This window comes from Alosa alosa, chromosome 11 (assembly GCF_017589495.1).
Source record: "Alosa alosa isolate M-15738 ecotype Scorff River chromosome 11, AALO_Geno_1.1, whole genome shotgun sequence".
Lineage (NCBI taxonomy): Eukaryota > Metazoa > Chordata > Actinopteri > Clupeiformes > Clupeidae > Alosa > Alosa alosa.
Window position 1 is genome coordinate 6534847 of NC_063199.1, and position 17010 is coordinate 6551856.

The following is a 17010-nucleotide window of genomic DNA, read 5'->3' on the forward strand; positions in this document are numbered from 1 at the left end:
ACTGTGGTCAACCATAGAATATATCCTGTTTGTCACAACAGGATAAGGATGGGGCAAGAAACAACAGGAGTATTCAGTAAATCACATGCAGAGAAACGCGCAAAGCAGACTTTTTTCTTAACAGTCTGTAGCGCGACCAATTAAAACCCAACGCTGAATATTGTACGCTCAGTCACATGCGTCGAACCTCACCTCTGACAATGACATTGACCCTCACCCGCCGCTAAATTAAATTTGGCTTGTAAACTTGCAGAGGCTGTGGTCTATAAGACTGGTCAGCAGTTTAGAATTCCTGTTCGATAAGGTTTCGTTGATTTTATGTCTTTTTTTGCTCTCTACTTTTTCCATCGCAACATAACCTAGGCTATTCAGTATCCAGGCATGCAACTGCCACAGTCCGTTTTCAATATTGTCTAACCTAGGCTATTCTATGTCAAATTCTTGATCAAATAAAATAGCCCATATCTTGCGGTTGGCTATTACACAATAAAAACGGGATATGCTTAACCCATGGCTTGGCCCCTCAAACATAACAGGCTACAAATTAATGCTCATCCTCCTGAACAGAATTAGAAGGGTTTTTTGTATTATAATTATTATTTTGGCCTATCTTTAGCCTAGTTTAGTTTGCCTATAGTCTAATCTCAGATAGGCCTCTAAGAATGTATTTCATAGCCTACATTTTCTCACTGACATAGAGGACAGCGACACTTTTAGACCTATGGAATTCTTCATTTAGCCAAATTTACCTAACTAAATGTAGGCTTCATTTTTGAGTAGCCTACGAAGCTTAATATGTCAGCCTATACCCTAATTTAACGGGAAATATATTGCAAATATGGCTTTAAGAAAATAGTGTAAATTGGGCTGCTACGGATATTTGTTTTTGACATTATTCTACAGAAAATAAGATTTTTTCTTACGCAAAATAATTAAAAACTGAGTTTATCTGCGCAATAGTATAGCATCATTGGTAGGCCTAAGACATGCTCGATCATTTTGACAGTAGGCCTAACACAGGTTTCATCAAATTCAGACTGTTGCTCTGTTGACTATTTTTTTTTTATCATAGGCCTGAGAGCTGCCTGCCTGTCATTATAGCCTACTTCTACTTTAAAGCAACAGTAAATATTCACAGGATATATTGATCAACCGTTCCAAACCATTACTATAATGTCTAAAATAAAGTGTAGGCCTATTCAACTTTATTCGAGTCACCCAAATCGGCCCACGGTCCGTACAGGAAGTGACGAATATCCACGCTCCGGCAGTGAGAAACGCCCCTTTATTACAAAACTTGTAATTTTGTTCAAGGGTTACTGAACAGCAGGAAAGGGCAACTGGGTTGTCAACATAACAGGTCAGCATGCTGAGAACGTTGAACAAAACAAATTTGAGGCAGTTGGTAAGTTACATTAACGTTAATGTATTCAGGCTACGACATTGCGCAGTCGTGACAGTATTGGAAATATAATCCTATACATTGCAGTGTTTAGATAGTAGGTTAGCTAACGCTAGGCAACGTTAGCGAACAGTGTCTTGACATTTACATCAGATGAGCTAATGCCTTAGGTGATTAACGGTTCTTGTAGCTAGCCATATTTCTGGGTTACTTCTCATTAATGTTAAGCGGTACTTTGGAGTTTGAATGAATTAACCTGCATTCCCAATTACCCTAACTTAGCGAGATGTTGCTTGCTAACGTTACTCTCAAAGCTAACACCTGCTAACTAACGTGAGCTTGTCACCCTCAGTTTAAGGTCAACAAGTAATTTCAGTTAATGTTATGTAGAGCAGAGCTGTAGCATTTATAGTTGCCGTAAGTTAGGTTGTAGTTTAATAACGTTTGGTGACGTGTAAGTTACCATATGACAAGTAGACAACGTTATAACTAAGCTAACCTACAAGTATAACGTTAGCCTACAAGCCAGCACTGTAAACAAGACGGAGAAATCGGTTTCGTAACTTGGCACATTTCCCTTGTCATTTTTGACCCGTTGCAAGCTTAGGACAACGCTGATCAGTGGTTGAATAGTTATGCTTCAATGAATCATAGTAATCTGTATTCACAAGAATCGACAAGTAACGAAACTGGCCCCAGTAAGCTAAACAGCTGCTTACTCAGCTGTCCCATATCTTAACTAACATGAGTCTTGTTGGAGTAGCTGCTAGCTATCGTTAACTTAGCTGGAACCAGTCAGAACAAGACGTATTCAGGACTTGGGCAGTGTAGTCTGGTTGTGTTCGCCTATGTTGCTCGGTAATAGTTCGGGTTAACGTTGTCTGAACTTCGATTATTAGGTTTCGCTCACACGTTTAGGAGTTAACGTTGGAGTGTACCTACTGACATTAGCTAGGCTAACTGTTCGACCTTTCCCCTAGACTGGTCTTATCCAGCGATTCCAGAGTACGCTGGTCGTTGCAGAGCACAACAATGACACTCTGACACCCATTACCCTGAACGCCATCACAGCTGCCAGCAAACTTGGTGGGGAAGTGTCCTGCTTGGTTGCTGGAACAAATTGTGCAAAGGTACGGTTTGTTGAACTGAAGTTTAAATGTTTTTTAGATTTGTCTAAAAGGATTTCTTGATCTAGTAAACTGATTCCATGATTGTGTTTTCTGACACATGCTATTGCAGCATGCTATTGGCAGGACATCCACTAGCCTCATCTCAGATGACCAGTCAGTCAATTATGCATCAATCAGTCAGTCAGTTAATTGAATTGTGCAAATGATAAACTCTCAGATTCCTGGTTTGTTGAACAGCAATTCCAGTCTCAAAAGTGTTTTGTTTTGCAGGTTGCTGAACAAATTTCCAAAGTCAAGGGTGTGACGAAAGTTTTGGTGGCTCAGCATGATACGTATAAAGGAGGATTACCTGGTATGTAATATTTAGCCATGCAGAAGGAACATACTGGTATATGCTCTCATGATTAAGCAATTGTGTGATTTAAAAAAAAAAAACTTCATTAAATTGAAACATTTTAAATAGCACGCAGTATTGTTGTGATTTACTGTTTAACAGTGTGTGCAGATGATAACATTTGTCTCTGTAATATTTCAGAGGAGTTGACCCCACTGATCCTGGCAACCCAAAAGCAGTTCAGTTTCACACACATCTGTGCAGGTGCCTCTGCCTTTGGAAAAGTAAGATAGTATTGTAGCCTACTTCCTTATCAATTTCCTTTTCAAACAAATCAGATTTGTTGTCCCTTGACACTCTGTTTCTAGCTATGGGTGAAAAACCTGACTCTTTGGTTTGGGGGCTGTTTTCTTACCCCGTGCATTTGGGTTTGAGGCCAGGTGGGATGATGGGTCTCTTCCTATATTACATCGTGCAACACTTGAATGATTGGAAATAATTTCTTCTTGCTCCAATTGCTCTTATGCTTTCATTTAATCTGTCATCAATAATCTGTGTATGAATTGCACTATGAAAATATGCATTCTATTTAGTCATGCAGCTATACCAGGTATAGTGTCTTTGTATTAGTGGTAAGCTGCACTTCTCTGCTACCAATACAGTAGCCCCTGGGATATTGCACTAGTTGGGCAAATGCAATTTAAATATTTATTAATAAGGGTATTTTCTCTTAGAGTTTTATTTAGAGGGCTTGATCATCATAAACATTAGTTACTGCACCACTTGAAGAAGTCACAAAGTTTATGAGCCGTCAACTTTTTCCATTGGCTCGAGCAGGACCTTTTAATCAAATGGAAAAGCCTTTGCTTCCACCAGTTGCTTCTGCTGTGAAGTGAAATTAATTCAGTTTCTTTTTCCACTTTCCACTGTCTGCCCCAGCCCTCTGAGGCTGATGTCTGCATATAGTGATGCACAATTCACTCTGTAATCTGTCTTTCCAGAGACAAACTGTCAGATTGTGGATCTAATGGTATTTAAATTGAATTGTAAGTGCATTAAATCAGTATCTCGTGTTGAACAGCCTCTGACCAAACAGAGATTGGTCTAAATTTCCCCCTACGGATAAGACACAGCTTAAGTGAAGGGTCTCAGACCAATGGGTTCGGTTTCATATTTATTGGTAGTTCAAATTCTTAGATTACTGCCATTTGGACCTTTCTCACTTAAATGCTTTTCAGGGCACAGGGCTGGGTGTAATGTCATTACACAATATTATTAACTTCTCAATGCATCCTTATTTACTATGATGTATGGACACTTTGAGATGCACAAAACCTTTTTTGGTTGTTTAGAAAGCGTGTTCAGTATATTGTTTGTTTTCTTGGTTGTAATTGTTGGTGGTAATGTATTTGTGCTTTTGTGATGGGTGAGTGTGTATAGGGGGTGGTAGTTTTTTGTGAATATTCGTGAGAATTTTAGGACCGTAATGTCTATGTTTGGAGCAGTTTGCCTCAGAGGATTTTAACTGAGGACGTTTGTGGTTGTTTTCAGAACCTTCTTCCCAGAGTAGCTGCCAAGCTTGATGTTGCTCCTATCTCTGACATCATTGAGATCAAGTCCCCAGACACCTTTGTGAGGACCATCTACGCAGGTAACAAAAGCAAACAAAAAGAAAGCTATAACCTTCATGTCTTTTTAGCGCTGGTCACTTGCGCAATGGTTATGAAAAGAAATCCAGATTTTGTTTCGCAATATTTGTTTAGCGCCAACTCATTCCAAGCTCTAACTGGTTTGAAGCAGGCATCACATGATGCAATGGTTAGACAAAGATGCAGTGTGTCTGCACTGTTTATGCATACAGCAGCATATAGTCTCTTAGGTTAGATTAGGTCTCCTAGGTTATCTCTTGCAGATTAAAGTTTTGTAGAGGCAGAGCAAGCATTAGTGTGAATCTGCCATCATGTGTGAAACTTGGTATATCTGGTAAAACTGGAAGTTGTCATGAATTTGACATCTGAATGAAAATATACAGTACAGTACCTTTGGGGAGATTTTTTTTTTGTCTAATGGCCACAGATGTTGTATATCCCACTCAAACAACCAGTCCTCTCCTCTGCAAACATGGATTTGGGATTGACTTAAAAAAATAAAGAAAAACTATGCTGCTGTTTGTTGTTTTTTTTTCAGTGCAATGTAGATTTCTGGTGCATTTCACTAGATGTTCTCATGCTTCATATGAGATCAACATGCAGTAAATCCATGCATATGCCTGTGAGTTACACCGCCTGCACTGAGCCCAAATTTGAGCTCTCACGATTGTTTTATTGGTAAGCCCAAGGGCTCAGTGGCTTTTTCCTATACCTAAGCAATAATGATGTCCCCAAAGCCTCTTCCTCCCATCAAATATATAAAAATACATGAATTATAAATAGCTCCAAATGATATTAACTACTTATTTTTTGGCAAGCATGTTGGACTGTAGGAAGAAATATGAGTCAGCCTGGGCTTTCTGTGAAACCTTGTTTGAATGCATTTGCACTGGGAAGTACAAATCATTCTAGCCTCACATCACCATAATTTTTATTCATTATTGATTGGAGGCATATACTGTTGCCATTTTTTATGTTTTAGCACATTATATGCCATTTATGAATAGCTCAGAAGTAAAATCTAAACATTTCCTTCTTCACTTTATTATTGAGCAGGGAGCTGGGTATTTTGAATCACGTCATTCAACTTTCTTTTGCTGTTCCCCCATATTATAAGGCAAATACTCAATAGTTGTGTTTTGTGTGCAGGGAATGCCCTCAGTACAGTGAAGTGTAACGAAAGTGTCAAGGTCCTGACGGTCAGAGGAACATCATTCGAGGCTGCAGAGACGGTGGGAGGCAATGCAACGTCCGAGGAAGGTGAGCTGCTGGGTAATGAGTCATTTACATGCCAACTGGCGGTAATTTTGATACCACAGATGAATGAAAACCCAGTCAGACCAATGGTAGGAAAATATCAGGAACTGAGATTTATTTACAATGATGCGCAAAGGAGAGACAGCATGACTTTGCATAAAAATCTACCAGCTGCTCTAACTAGACAGGGAAATAGTTAGGGTTTAAGTACCCTTCCAGGTTGAGGGGAGATGGTGTTGGTAATCCCATTTTATATAGACAACACTTAATGAGTAAATGTTTTGCATACTGCTTATATGCCCAAAGGGTGTCTCTCTAAGGAGTTCAACTCTTAGCAGAAAAGCTTATATGCCCAAAGGGTGCGTAATTTTCAACTCCTAGCAGTTTTTATTAGTTTTATTAGTTTTGGTGTTAAAATATGTTTTGATAACATTTCTAGTGAGAAAGTTGTATATTATTTTCATGATCTTCATTCAGTCATGTAATCTTTAGTTTAATCATTAAGGACAGTTGAGTCTGTGGTTGCCTAGCAACAACAACAACAAAAATCCAGCGAACTGCTTTTCTACAGTAGTTTTCAACAAAAAAATGGCAGCTTGGTGTGCCACGTGTTGTGCAAGCAGCAAACAGTGTCTGTCTGATCACGCCCTTCACACTGCAGCAGCGATGCCGTTCCGCTGCTCTCAGATGGTTCCGCTTGACGGGACATGCTTCACATTCACAGTGCTTGGGCTTACGTCATCCGTTGTCGAAGTGTATTGTCGTTGCTTACCGTGCCTACACACGCTTGCATTGAATGCATTGCTGGAGACGCGTCTCGTTCACTTTACATGGGCTTATGTCATCCGTTGCCCAAGTGAATTGTGATTCCATATTGCTGCTTTGCTCCCGAGCCTCTGTCAAAAAGTTGAGAAATATTCAACTTTTGCTGCACCAACGGACAGCAACGCAAGGCACCAGCCAATCAAATTCTGGTTATGCTTCAAGGCATATGGTTCAAAAACTGCTTATCTAACGAAATCTAACCAAGTGTTATTAATCTTATTTCAAGATGGAAAAAAAATTAGTTGGTATTGTTTTCAGTATAAAGAGACTTCCTTAGAGCTTTCTCGTGAAATCATTAGACTTAATTTAACACATCTCATTCTGAAAACAAGCTAATTTTTCTGCCAGTGCGTTGAGTAAATTTGTCTTGATAAGACTCCTTAAAGCAACACCAAAGAGTTTTTTTGTACCTTAAAATAATGTTTCCAAAATCGTTTCAGTGGTTCATCAACTCCTAACAGGGTGAACTGCACTTCTGCATTCGCTTCGCAGCCCTCTATCAGCTATAACTGCACTATGTAAGTTTGTCAGATCGGGTAGCGGATCTGTAGTTCGATGGAATGAGACATAAGAAACTACAAATTTGACTTGCATCTGATGTTGCAATACATCGTACTTTCATAAAATCATGCAACATATTCTACCTTGTCTGTGGACATTGTTTTTTGCAAAGCAAGTGCTGGATAAACAAACAGCGTTTGTGCGACAGAAAAGTTCTTTGGTGTTGCTTTAAAATAAGTCAAAGTCTTAAGGTAAGTCAAAATTATCTTTTGAGAGAGCGCTAGGTAAGTCTTTTCATACTAAAACGATACCATATAGATTTTTTGATCTTAATATAAGATTAATAACACTTGGTTAGATTTCATTTTTTGCAGTGCACACCATAGTGCACACCCCTGACTGCTGGGAAAACCCACCGGCATGCACTAACGCAACGCGAGCATGTGAATCTAGGGTCAGCATTGCTCCCATTGTCTCCGACAAAAAGTGGCAACATTTCTGACTTTTGCTGCACCAATGCAGGCGCCAGCCAATCAAATTACTGTTATGCAAATGAGCACGGACAGCTCTCAACATCAACAAAGATCACACAGAGTTCAGTAGATTGTTCAAGACAGACATATTTGGATATGAACATAATTTATTTGGCTTTTAAATGCTTGGATTTTGTAAAAGTTAGCGAGAAATAGTCCCTGTAGCCCTCATTGTAACCACAAAACACCTCTGAAATGTTGTGAGCAATCTATTTAACCGTAGCAAGTTAGCAAGCTAACTATCCTCCACTACCTGCCAGCTAACTGCGGTGACTCATACACACCATAGACTGTATAGTACACCCCTCCGAATGTCTGGTAAATCCACTGGCAAGCGTTAGCGAAATGCAAGTGTCTGAATCTGGCGTTAGATTGTTTTTCTCAGCTTAGGTGCTTTGAATTCAAAACTGAGTATGCTAGGTATATACATGACCCAGGCCTGTAGGATTTAATAGACTGGCTTGTTTAAAAGTTGTTTTTACTAGATTGTAAAGTCAAAGTCAACAGAGAACTTTTATGACCTGTACATGTCTGTGAGGGTCTAGGTTTCATTGGCTCCTTTGATGGTCCTGCTGTGTTTTTGTCTGATGTTTTTGCAGTGTCTTCGGGCTCTCCTGTCGAAGTGTCCGAGTGGCTGGAGCAGAATCTGACCAAGAGCGATCGCCCGGAGCTCACCAGTGCCAAAGTGGTCGTCTCAGGAGGTGGGAGCTCCCTTTATCAATAGTCCCAGGACAAAATAAAAAAAAAATGAATACATGCAAACCAACAAATATGCTGTATCTACCTGGTCGAGGAGTCTATTACTAAACTAGTGCTGTATGCAAAAATCAGATATTTCATTTGTATATATTGTACATTTAATAGAAGTTGAAAAATATGACATTGTAGGTAGTTCCAATACTTGAGTAATAGAGTGTATGTAAAGAGTTTTAATAAAATGCTGCTAGTCAGCAGTATGGTGAACTCTGGGAGAAGATCTGATTGAAATAGTGTTAAAATTGCCACTTAGAATTGCTTACAGTTTTTGGATTTGTTGTCTTCACTTTATTTCAGTGTGCCATTGATGATATGTCAGTATTTTATGTTTATATGAATTGAATGCCTGTCTGGGTGTTTGGTTATTCATTTAGCCATTGTATCAAATGAAAAGAAAATCTCATTACATTTGAAAATGGATCTGACGTGTTGACATATTGACATATGACCAATCTGATCAGGAAAGCATAAATCAATTTCTGGAGATTGCCAGGCCTTATTGATCTGAATGGAACCCTACTCGTGTCAAACTGTAACCTGATCGGCGTGTGTCATTCTTTGCTCATAACAGGTAGAGGTCTGAAGAGTGGGGACAACTTCAAGCTGCTCTACAACCTTGCTGACAAACTCAATGCCGCAGGTACTTCCTCTCAGATCAATTACTTATACTTCTCACTGAACCCTGATAGATCAGGAAGTTCAGAAAGAAATAAACTGCATTGGTCATGTGCAATTGAAAAAACATTTAAACTGCTATGATATATTCATTTTAGAGTGCATTTATATACTATAAAATTAATAGTAATTTACATTGTAAGACGGACTGTATCCACTTAATGTCTTTGAGAGTGTTTCTTTGTTTTGTTTTCGTTTCTGCTAAGTTACAGTATATATTACATATATATACTATTATATATTACATATTACTATTACATAGTATACTGTAATTGTACTTCATTATGTTGATATACAGACAGTAATAAATTGTTTGAGCTGACAAGCTCAGTACAAGTAGAAACAGACTTGTTTCTTTTTAAGACTAGAAGCTTTAGTGTATGTATCTAGATAGCAAGCTGTGCATAAACTAATGTATGCAGTTGTGAGCTTAATGCTGATTGTTTGGTGTGGAGGTCCTTTAACCAGCTGATCTGCCCACAGTGGGAGCCTCCAGAGCGGCAGTGGATGCAGGATATGTCCCCAACGACATGCAGGTTGGACAGACCGGAAAGATCGTGGCCCCGGTAAATCACACACACACACACACACACACACACGCATCCGTGTGCACGCATACACACCCTTACACTACTTATAAAGTCTATCTTTCTATTGCCCCAACACACACACACACCTTTTTGTGTATATCTCTGCCCCACATGTAATTGTGGAGGAGAGGACATCTCAAAATGCTTTAGCTGTAATGAGAAGAGAGTGATTCCTTTGGATGGTTATCAGCTCTGGTTATCCTTCAAAATCAATCTGCTTTGTCTTGAGTCACTAATAAATGTCCTCCAGTTCAAAGCAAACAACACGTTTCCTTTTTTTTTGTTTTTTTTATCTTTGGTGGTGGGAGGGTCCGATAAAGATGGATCCTTGTTGCCCTTAGAAAAGGTTAATTTTCCATTATCCACTTCAAGTGGGACCTCCCTGCTGTCATTATCCACACATTAGGGCCGCCCAGACCTGCTGAAATGCAGTTAATGGCACATTGGAGGTCCTAAATGATTTACCAGGACCCATTAGTGCACCGACTGCCCCGATTGTCTGCCCAGAGCTAAAACCAGGCAATTTAGCCCAAACCCAAGCGTCTCTTAAATGTTTTGACAAGCTGTCACGTGTGGGGCTGCTGTGCATTCATGTGTATGCAAAAACAACCACCACCACTATGAAATCAAACTGAACTGCAGTGTCTTTTAATGTCTGTGACCTGATTTTTTTATTATTCTAATAGTTAATTTATTAATATCTTAATCATTCTAAAAATATACAATGTTTGGTAAATATTTTTTTTCTTTACTTTCTTGACTTTGCTATATTGTGTTGTCCCACTAATTTCATGACAAAAATAACATATGGATCATCATGGATATGTAGTCTGTAATACATTTGGAAATTTTTGGAAAAAGTTTTATGGTTCTCATTTTGGAGTTGTTTTCAGAAATGAAAACCAAGATTCCACCCGGTAGGCAAGAAAAATGCCTCCCAAATAAAAAATAAGTTTCCATCCGGTAGTCAAAATGCCCCCTAAAACACATAATAAGTGGATCCAAGGTGTGTTGCTATGAACATCATTTGGTAAGACTTCATTCAATTTAATTTAATGAAATGATTAGATCAGAGAATGTTTTGGGGTTGGGGTGTATTTTGTTGATGACTGCTTTAGCTGAAAGCTCTGCCCCCATTTTCCTGAAAATCTTCTTTGGTAATTATCACCTCCCAGCAGGCAGTGAATTATTTCATGAGTATCTATCTGTTGTAAAGGCAACACTCCCGTCTGGAGCATTTCTCCTCTTTGTAATGTAAGCTGATTTTAGGGTGGGGGAGGGGGGTTCCAGCTGAAGGATGGATGCGCGCATTGTCCACATTTGGACAACAGCTTGGGAATGTTATGGATAGGTTGTTGTAATGTTATCTGTGGTTATTTGTGTCAACCACCCCTCAGTCCCCTGCCACCCCCCCATACCCCCTGTTGAGGTGAACAATGGCTGTCCTTCTGGAGGCCCAATCTGTCCACTTGTATGGAATTTGTTATTCACACCTCTGGAATATGAGCACGCAACTGCCGTGGAATCTTGAGTTACGTATATGACCTTTTTTTACGAGTGGGGCAGTGGGTAGGTCGGCTACATATGGCGGAGCACGGAAAAAGTTACTCAGGATCTCGCGTTTGCTCCAACAGACCAGCTCCTACTGTTGATGATTTGAAGAGATCAACGTGGACCAGGCCACCATGTATGGCGTGCCACAATTTCCCTCTCTTCCTTCTCTCTCTCTTTTTTCCTTTTCCTTCAGCTCAGCATTGCATTTCCCTCAAGATGAAGCACAGCCCCGTTAGACTGACGACGGTGGTGGCAGCAAGCGCATGGCTCTGCAGCTCTGCTGTAGTACCAGGCCTAGCTTTTAGGCTCGGGCAGACTTGTGTTCACAAATTGATGCTCTGCTCCTCGGAGGCTGCGCAGTCACATTAAACAGCACTGAAATATTCATATGGAAGTGCATTAAGCAGAGAGCTACTCATGTGCTGCCTCCCAAGGGGGAAGGGAAAGAGAAGTTGGTGGGGGGGACGGGGGCTGGCTGGGTGAGTAAAGCTGTGGGGAGAAGGAGGGGAGTCTCGCACCAAGCGCTTCTCTTTGAACTAATTGCGTGGCCTGGCTGACCTCGAGTCCTTTGGAAACGCCGTCAACACTCCCATTGGTGCTTGTTTGCTGTGCACTCAAGTGTGTGGATTGGGTTGGTGGGGCAGGGTGCAGGAAAGTGTCGGGGGGATTGCTTGACGGTTACCCCTCGACTTGACCTACCTTTTCGCTGGCTCGTCTCACTGTCCTTTCCCTCTTTGAAAAAGCGCGACAGCCGTTTATGATGGTATCAATGTTAAATGTGAATCACTGCAGTTTTTCGGAAGTTGCATTATCGATGGATAGCTGGCACATCTCCAGTTCATCACATGACTATCATGCAACATCAGATCAGTCTTTTAGAGGGTGCAGTAGGCATGCTTTTCAGCCAGCTTTCACAGTAAAGGTGAAGCATTCTTCGTACCACAACCAGTGGGTATGGGAGCTGGTGCCCAGACAGGAAATCAAGGCTGGGCTGGGCTCGAATGCTACATGATTAGTGATGCAGCACACGGTAAACCTCATTGTCATCCCACAGAAACCCATCTGAACCTTTCTCCTCTAGGAAACCTGCCCATGAGTTTTTAATCCCGTCTGTGGCAGGCAGGCAGGAGGTGAGGGAAGGAGACATCCGTCTCCTGTAGCTCTCTCCTGGGTGTTTCCAGCAAGCCTTTGCTATTAAATGACTACTTTAGGTGCAAAGCACATTTGCCACGGATGAGATCCGGCCGAGGAGAAACACTGATTCAGTGGAGCAGCTCTCGTTTTGCTCCCCGTCCACATCTACATGAGGGGAGAGGAGGAACGAGAGGCTAAACCTTGCTAATTGAACCCTGGCACATTTTGTAGCTGCCATAATGTTGCCTCAGGCACCAAGCAATTAAGGCAGTTCTCAACACGGTCCTGAATCATCTTTAATTAGGTCGCTCAAGTGACTCATTAAGCGAGGCTTTTAAAACTCAATTTGCGATATAACCAGATTACGACCGGCGCTGGAATTACTTTTATTTGGGTTAAATTAGGTTCAATTGAGAGAGATTTTTCAGATGTCTTAAAAAGCGTCAAGAAAACGTGTTGGTTTAATGTGGACTATTCATTTAAGGTTTGCTTTGCTTCTGTCTTAGGAGCTGTACATTGCCGTGGGTATCTCAGGAGCTATCCAACATCTGGCTGGAATGAAGGACAGCAAGGTAAGACCAGAAATCGGACAATTTGTTTCTAAAATCTTTCTACAGACTGCAATCTGAAATATTTGGTGAATGTGACAAAGTTTTCGTTGTTTTATCTCAATTCATAACTTTGAACTTCAACAGCAACTACAGTGTTAAACTGACACATTTCAGTGTTGTTTTGGGGGGTGTCTGTGTCCAGTGTTGAGCAATCAGTATAGGATCTACTTTTGGGACTGCAGTCCTTTTTTTTTGTACGCAATCTTCATCTGGCAAAGAGAAAGCTCCTGCTGTCGCCTTGCCAACGGTCTCTCTCTCTCTGTGGCCATGCGCGGCGCTGCACTGCGCGCTCCTTCCTCACTGTGCTCACGAGAAACAAACTGAAGGAAAGGAACGGCAGTAGAGTGCCGTGTGTGTGTGTGTGTGTGTGAGACAATGTATAATTCATCTGCGTTTTCTCCTTAACCCTGCCTCAGCCACAGACTGTTTTATGCCATCACAATCCATCAGACTGTTCAACTCTGAAGAGTGGTCCCCGAGATTCACTTACCGGCTCGGCCATATGTTTCCATAAACTCCGACTGCTTCCCATCCTCTTAGTGTAACTGTATAGTTCTTGTAAGATCGAGTTCTGTTGCCCCCCTCCACTGCACAACCCAAGTCATTGTCTTCTCCAAGTTCTCTTCTGTTGGTTGGTTGTTGGCTTGTCTCATCTCCCCTCTCATTTTTTTTTCTCTCCATTTTTTGAATGGCTTCACTACTTTCATTGCACACTGCGCCCTGTACTCTTGTGTCCACGGTTGTCTTACAGAAGTGTGAAGTTTCTGTTTTTCTCCTCTCCCTCTTTTTCCAGACCATTGTAGCCATCAACAAGGACCCGGAGGCACCCATTTTCCAGGTGGCTGACTACGGCCTGGTCGCTGATCTCTTCAAGGTGAGCAATCTGTGCCTCTCTCTCTCTCTCTCTCTCTCTCTCTCTCTCTCTCTCTCTCTTTTTTTTCTCTTCTTCACCGTAGATCTATAAAAACCATTTTGGGCAACAGCAGTCTACCTCAAACATGCCCTGAATTAATAACACCCCTTCCTCAACCCAGACCCATCCATCAGGCCCAAATGGCTGAAAGAACTTCTCATAGCGGTCTCCTGGCCAGCAGGCTCGGGCAGGTTCCAGAGGCATGGGCATAAAAATAATAGAATACTATGTTCAGTATTTCCCTGATAAATTTTGCACGATGCATTATTCCACCTAATGGAAATGTGTGTCTGTTAAATTATTGAGGTCCTGAATTAATCAGTGGAGAGTTGGGGCAGCACTGCAGACTACTCTTGAGCGAGGGAGAAAGAAATGGAGAGAGAGAAGGGGAGAGAGGGAGAGATGGGGGGGGGAGAGGAGCGAGCAAGCAGGAGGATGGGAGAAAAAGAACATAAAGGAGAGACGGAGAGATAAAAAAAAAGACCACTTCATTTTGACCCTAAGAGTAAGTGATCGTTTAACATGAGCGACTCGGTGTTGGTTTTCACCCGGGCTGGCTGCTGGCATCGTTAACCAAAACCCTTTACACGCTCAGCCAACTCCTGCCGTGTTGGGGGTGGCACGGAGGCACGTGGTGCCAGGCTGCTGGCCTCTACCTGCGGTGGGTGGTTGGGGCCTGTAAGAGTAGCCGCCTCTGTTTGTCCTGTCCCTTATGTTTTATTCAGCAGCGCTGGGCAGCCATCGCAGGCCCAGGTGTTTGAGTAAAGTTCATGAAAGTGATTGGTAATGATAGCCAATTGCAGCAGAGCTGTGACCTGCCCGTTATCGGATTACATGTGATCACTCCTCAGATAGCTGATTAATATGGATTGGCTTTCTCCTCTTCCTCGTCTCGGTAAACTGATCCTGGTGGTCACATAATCGTGTGATGATAAAGTTTCCCAGCCGATTCTCATGGCACGATGCCGTAACTTGTGCCTTTACCGCACTCAAAACCACCACCTCCCACCAAACCCCCACGCTACGGGGTTGTGGGTTATTTCAGCCCTGTAGCACTAGGCTATCAAAGCTGCTTGCTGCATTTGAATCTTAATTAATTGGGACACTTACTGTGAAGCAAACGGGAGCCTGACTGCGGTTTCATGTGAGCCCCATAGAGGTCATTCCCACACTTGAACTTTTATCTTGTGGGACAGCGGAGAATTCTATACTCCGCCTGACCACCTGTGTTCCATGCTGCAGACAGACATGATGACTTGAACCTTAACCTTGTTTTCCTGCCCCCCCCCACCACTACAGGTTGTACCAGAGTTGACTGCCGCTCTCAAGTGATCTGCGCCCGCTGGTCCACTCTCTCTCTTTGGGGAGAGGAAAAGAAGACAAACCTCAAAGATCTAACTCTAAACTAGGACACACGCAACATTTGCCTTAAACACCCGCTCTAGTGAAAGGGGTGAAATTTACAACCTCCGTGCTGTCAGTCTCCAGAAAAACCACAGTCACCACTCCTTTCACAAGATCTACCCACGGCCAGTCAGAACAGCATATCAGCAGAGCAGTTTTGTATTAAAGGGAGACGGGGGGTGGGGGCCGGAATAAAGCCTTGGACCTGATGTGGCTTCTCATTTGTCTTGTTACATATTTTATAACTTGTAATTAGATTGATGTCGTCATGATAAAGACGAGTGTGTAAACTCTTCCCCAAGTCTGACGTCTTATTTCTGCTTGCGTCTCCGTTTTATTTGCCTGGAAATTCAGGTGTGCATTTTCCTGATAAACCTAAGCCCTCTAGATCGTTTAATTTAATAAAACAAAACTGTGAATGTAGTCTTTTAATAATAAAGCTTCTATGAGATGTGGCAAGTGATGTGGTGATTTATAGCTTACTAACAGTTGTGTCTTCTTTACTCAGTAACTTTTTTAAATTTAGTTAAAGCACAAATATTATACATGTTTATTTGAGTGTTTTTTACTAAAATCTCAGAAACAAACTACTGATATTGGTATAAGAGATAATCCTTCTTGCTCTGTTAATTACTATAAAGGTTAATTCATTTAGTATGGTAAGACTTACATCAGAATATTTTTTGTAGAGCCATCCCATGAACAATCCCAAATTATGCGGGTGGCTACTAACCTTGTTTTAACCTTTATAAATGGAATAACACTCCAGTACTGTAGTCATAACAAAAATATGTTGAGTTTGTAAAAAATTAAACAAAAAATGAAGCCATCACAGGGGGATGATGTGATGGATAAGTAAAAACCAAAGAGCTTATTAAGGTCATGAATTTATCAACTTTTATTTGCTTGACAAGAACGTTGTTCTGCAGTTGAACTCCTTTTGTAATTGATTTTACAAAAAAATGCCTATCAACAACACAGGGTTAGTCAGCCTTAATCAAAAAGCAGGTAGATCTTCTCCAAAGTGTCATGCTTTAGGGTTAACGTTAGGGTTATGGCAACATTCTCTCCACACTTCCCTTAAAAATCCACCAGAAACACTGCCCCCCCTGAAAAAAGTCCCTTGGTCATTCAAATTCCTGGTTTAAAAATACTTGAGTGAGCACTTTTTTTCTTTCTCTTATAATTTTGAATACAAACGTTAGCATCAGTAATGTAGAAAGGCAAAGGTAAGAAATCAGCTGAGAACACAGCTCAACACACATTTGAACACAGATCAAATGTACCCTGCAGCAGTTGGAGTCGCACGACTGTACTGTACATTGTGTGTGTGTGTGTGTGTGTGATTCCATCATACAAACACAAAATACCCCTGACCCCCTTGCACAAGTCCCACCCCCTGGTCCCTCCTTAACCCCCTTGACAAGATGGAGTGAAAACAATTAAATGTTTCCTGCAACACTGAAAATGAACAGAAAGAGAGAGAGAGAAAGGAAACAAACAAACGCTGCCTGATAGGTTTGAATATGTCCTGCTGCTGGTTTCAAAACGCTGTCATCTTCACATGAGGGCTCGCGGAAAAGAAACAGAATAAATCCCCATGAGCGTCCCTCGGTTGGTTGAATGTGGTCCCAGAGTGCCTCTCTCTCTTGGTACCCTGGGGACAAGTTGTGCAATATTGGCCGGAGCACCGCCTCACCTCTCCTCTTGCTCGCTCATGCTGCCCTCTCCCAGTCCAGGTG

The 17010-nt window shown here is 41.6% G+C and overlaps 1 protein-coding gene across 1 annotated transcript; it reads left to right on the forward strand.

Annotated features, from left to right (window-relative positions):
• The first annotated feature begins 1259 nt into the window (after positions 1–1259).
• On the forward strand, positions 1260–15723 carry etfa (electron transfer flavoprotein subunit alpha). The gene is made up of 12 exons (XM_048256446.1): positions 1260–1405; positions 2383–2532; positions 2803–2884; positions 3068–3150; positions 4418–4517; positions 5665–5775; positions 8231–8332; positions 8959–9027; positions 9546–9628; positions 12847–12912; positions 13745–13825; positions 15164–15723. Exons 1-12 carry the CDS (start codon positions 1367–1369, stop codon positions 15194–15196), a joined length of 999 nt encoding a protein of 332 aa, XP_048112403.1. The 5' UTR covers positions 1260–1366; the 3' UTR covers positions 15197–15723.
• The last annotated feature ends 1287 nt before the right edge of the window (positions 15724–17010 follow it).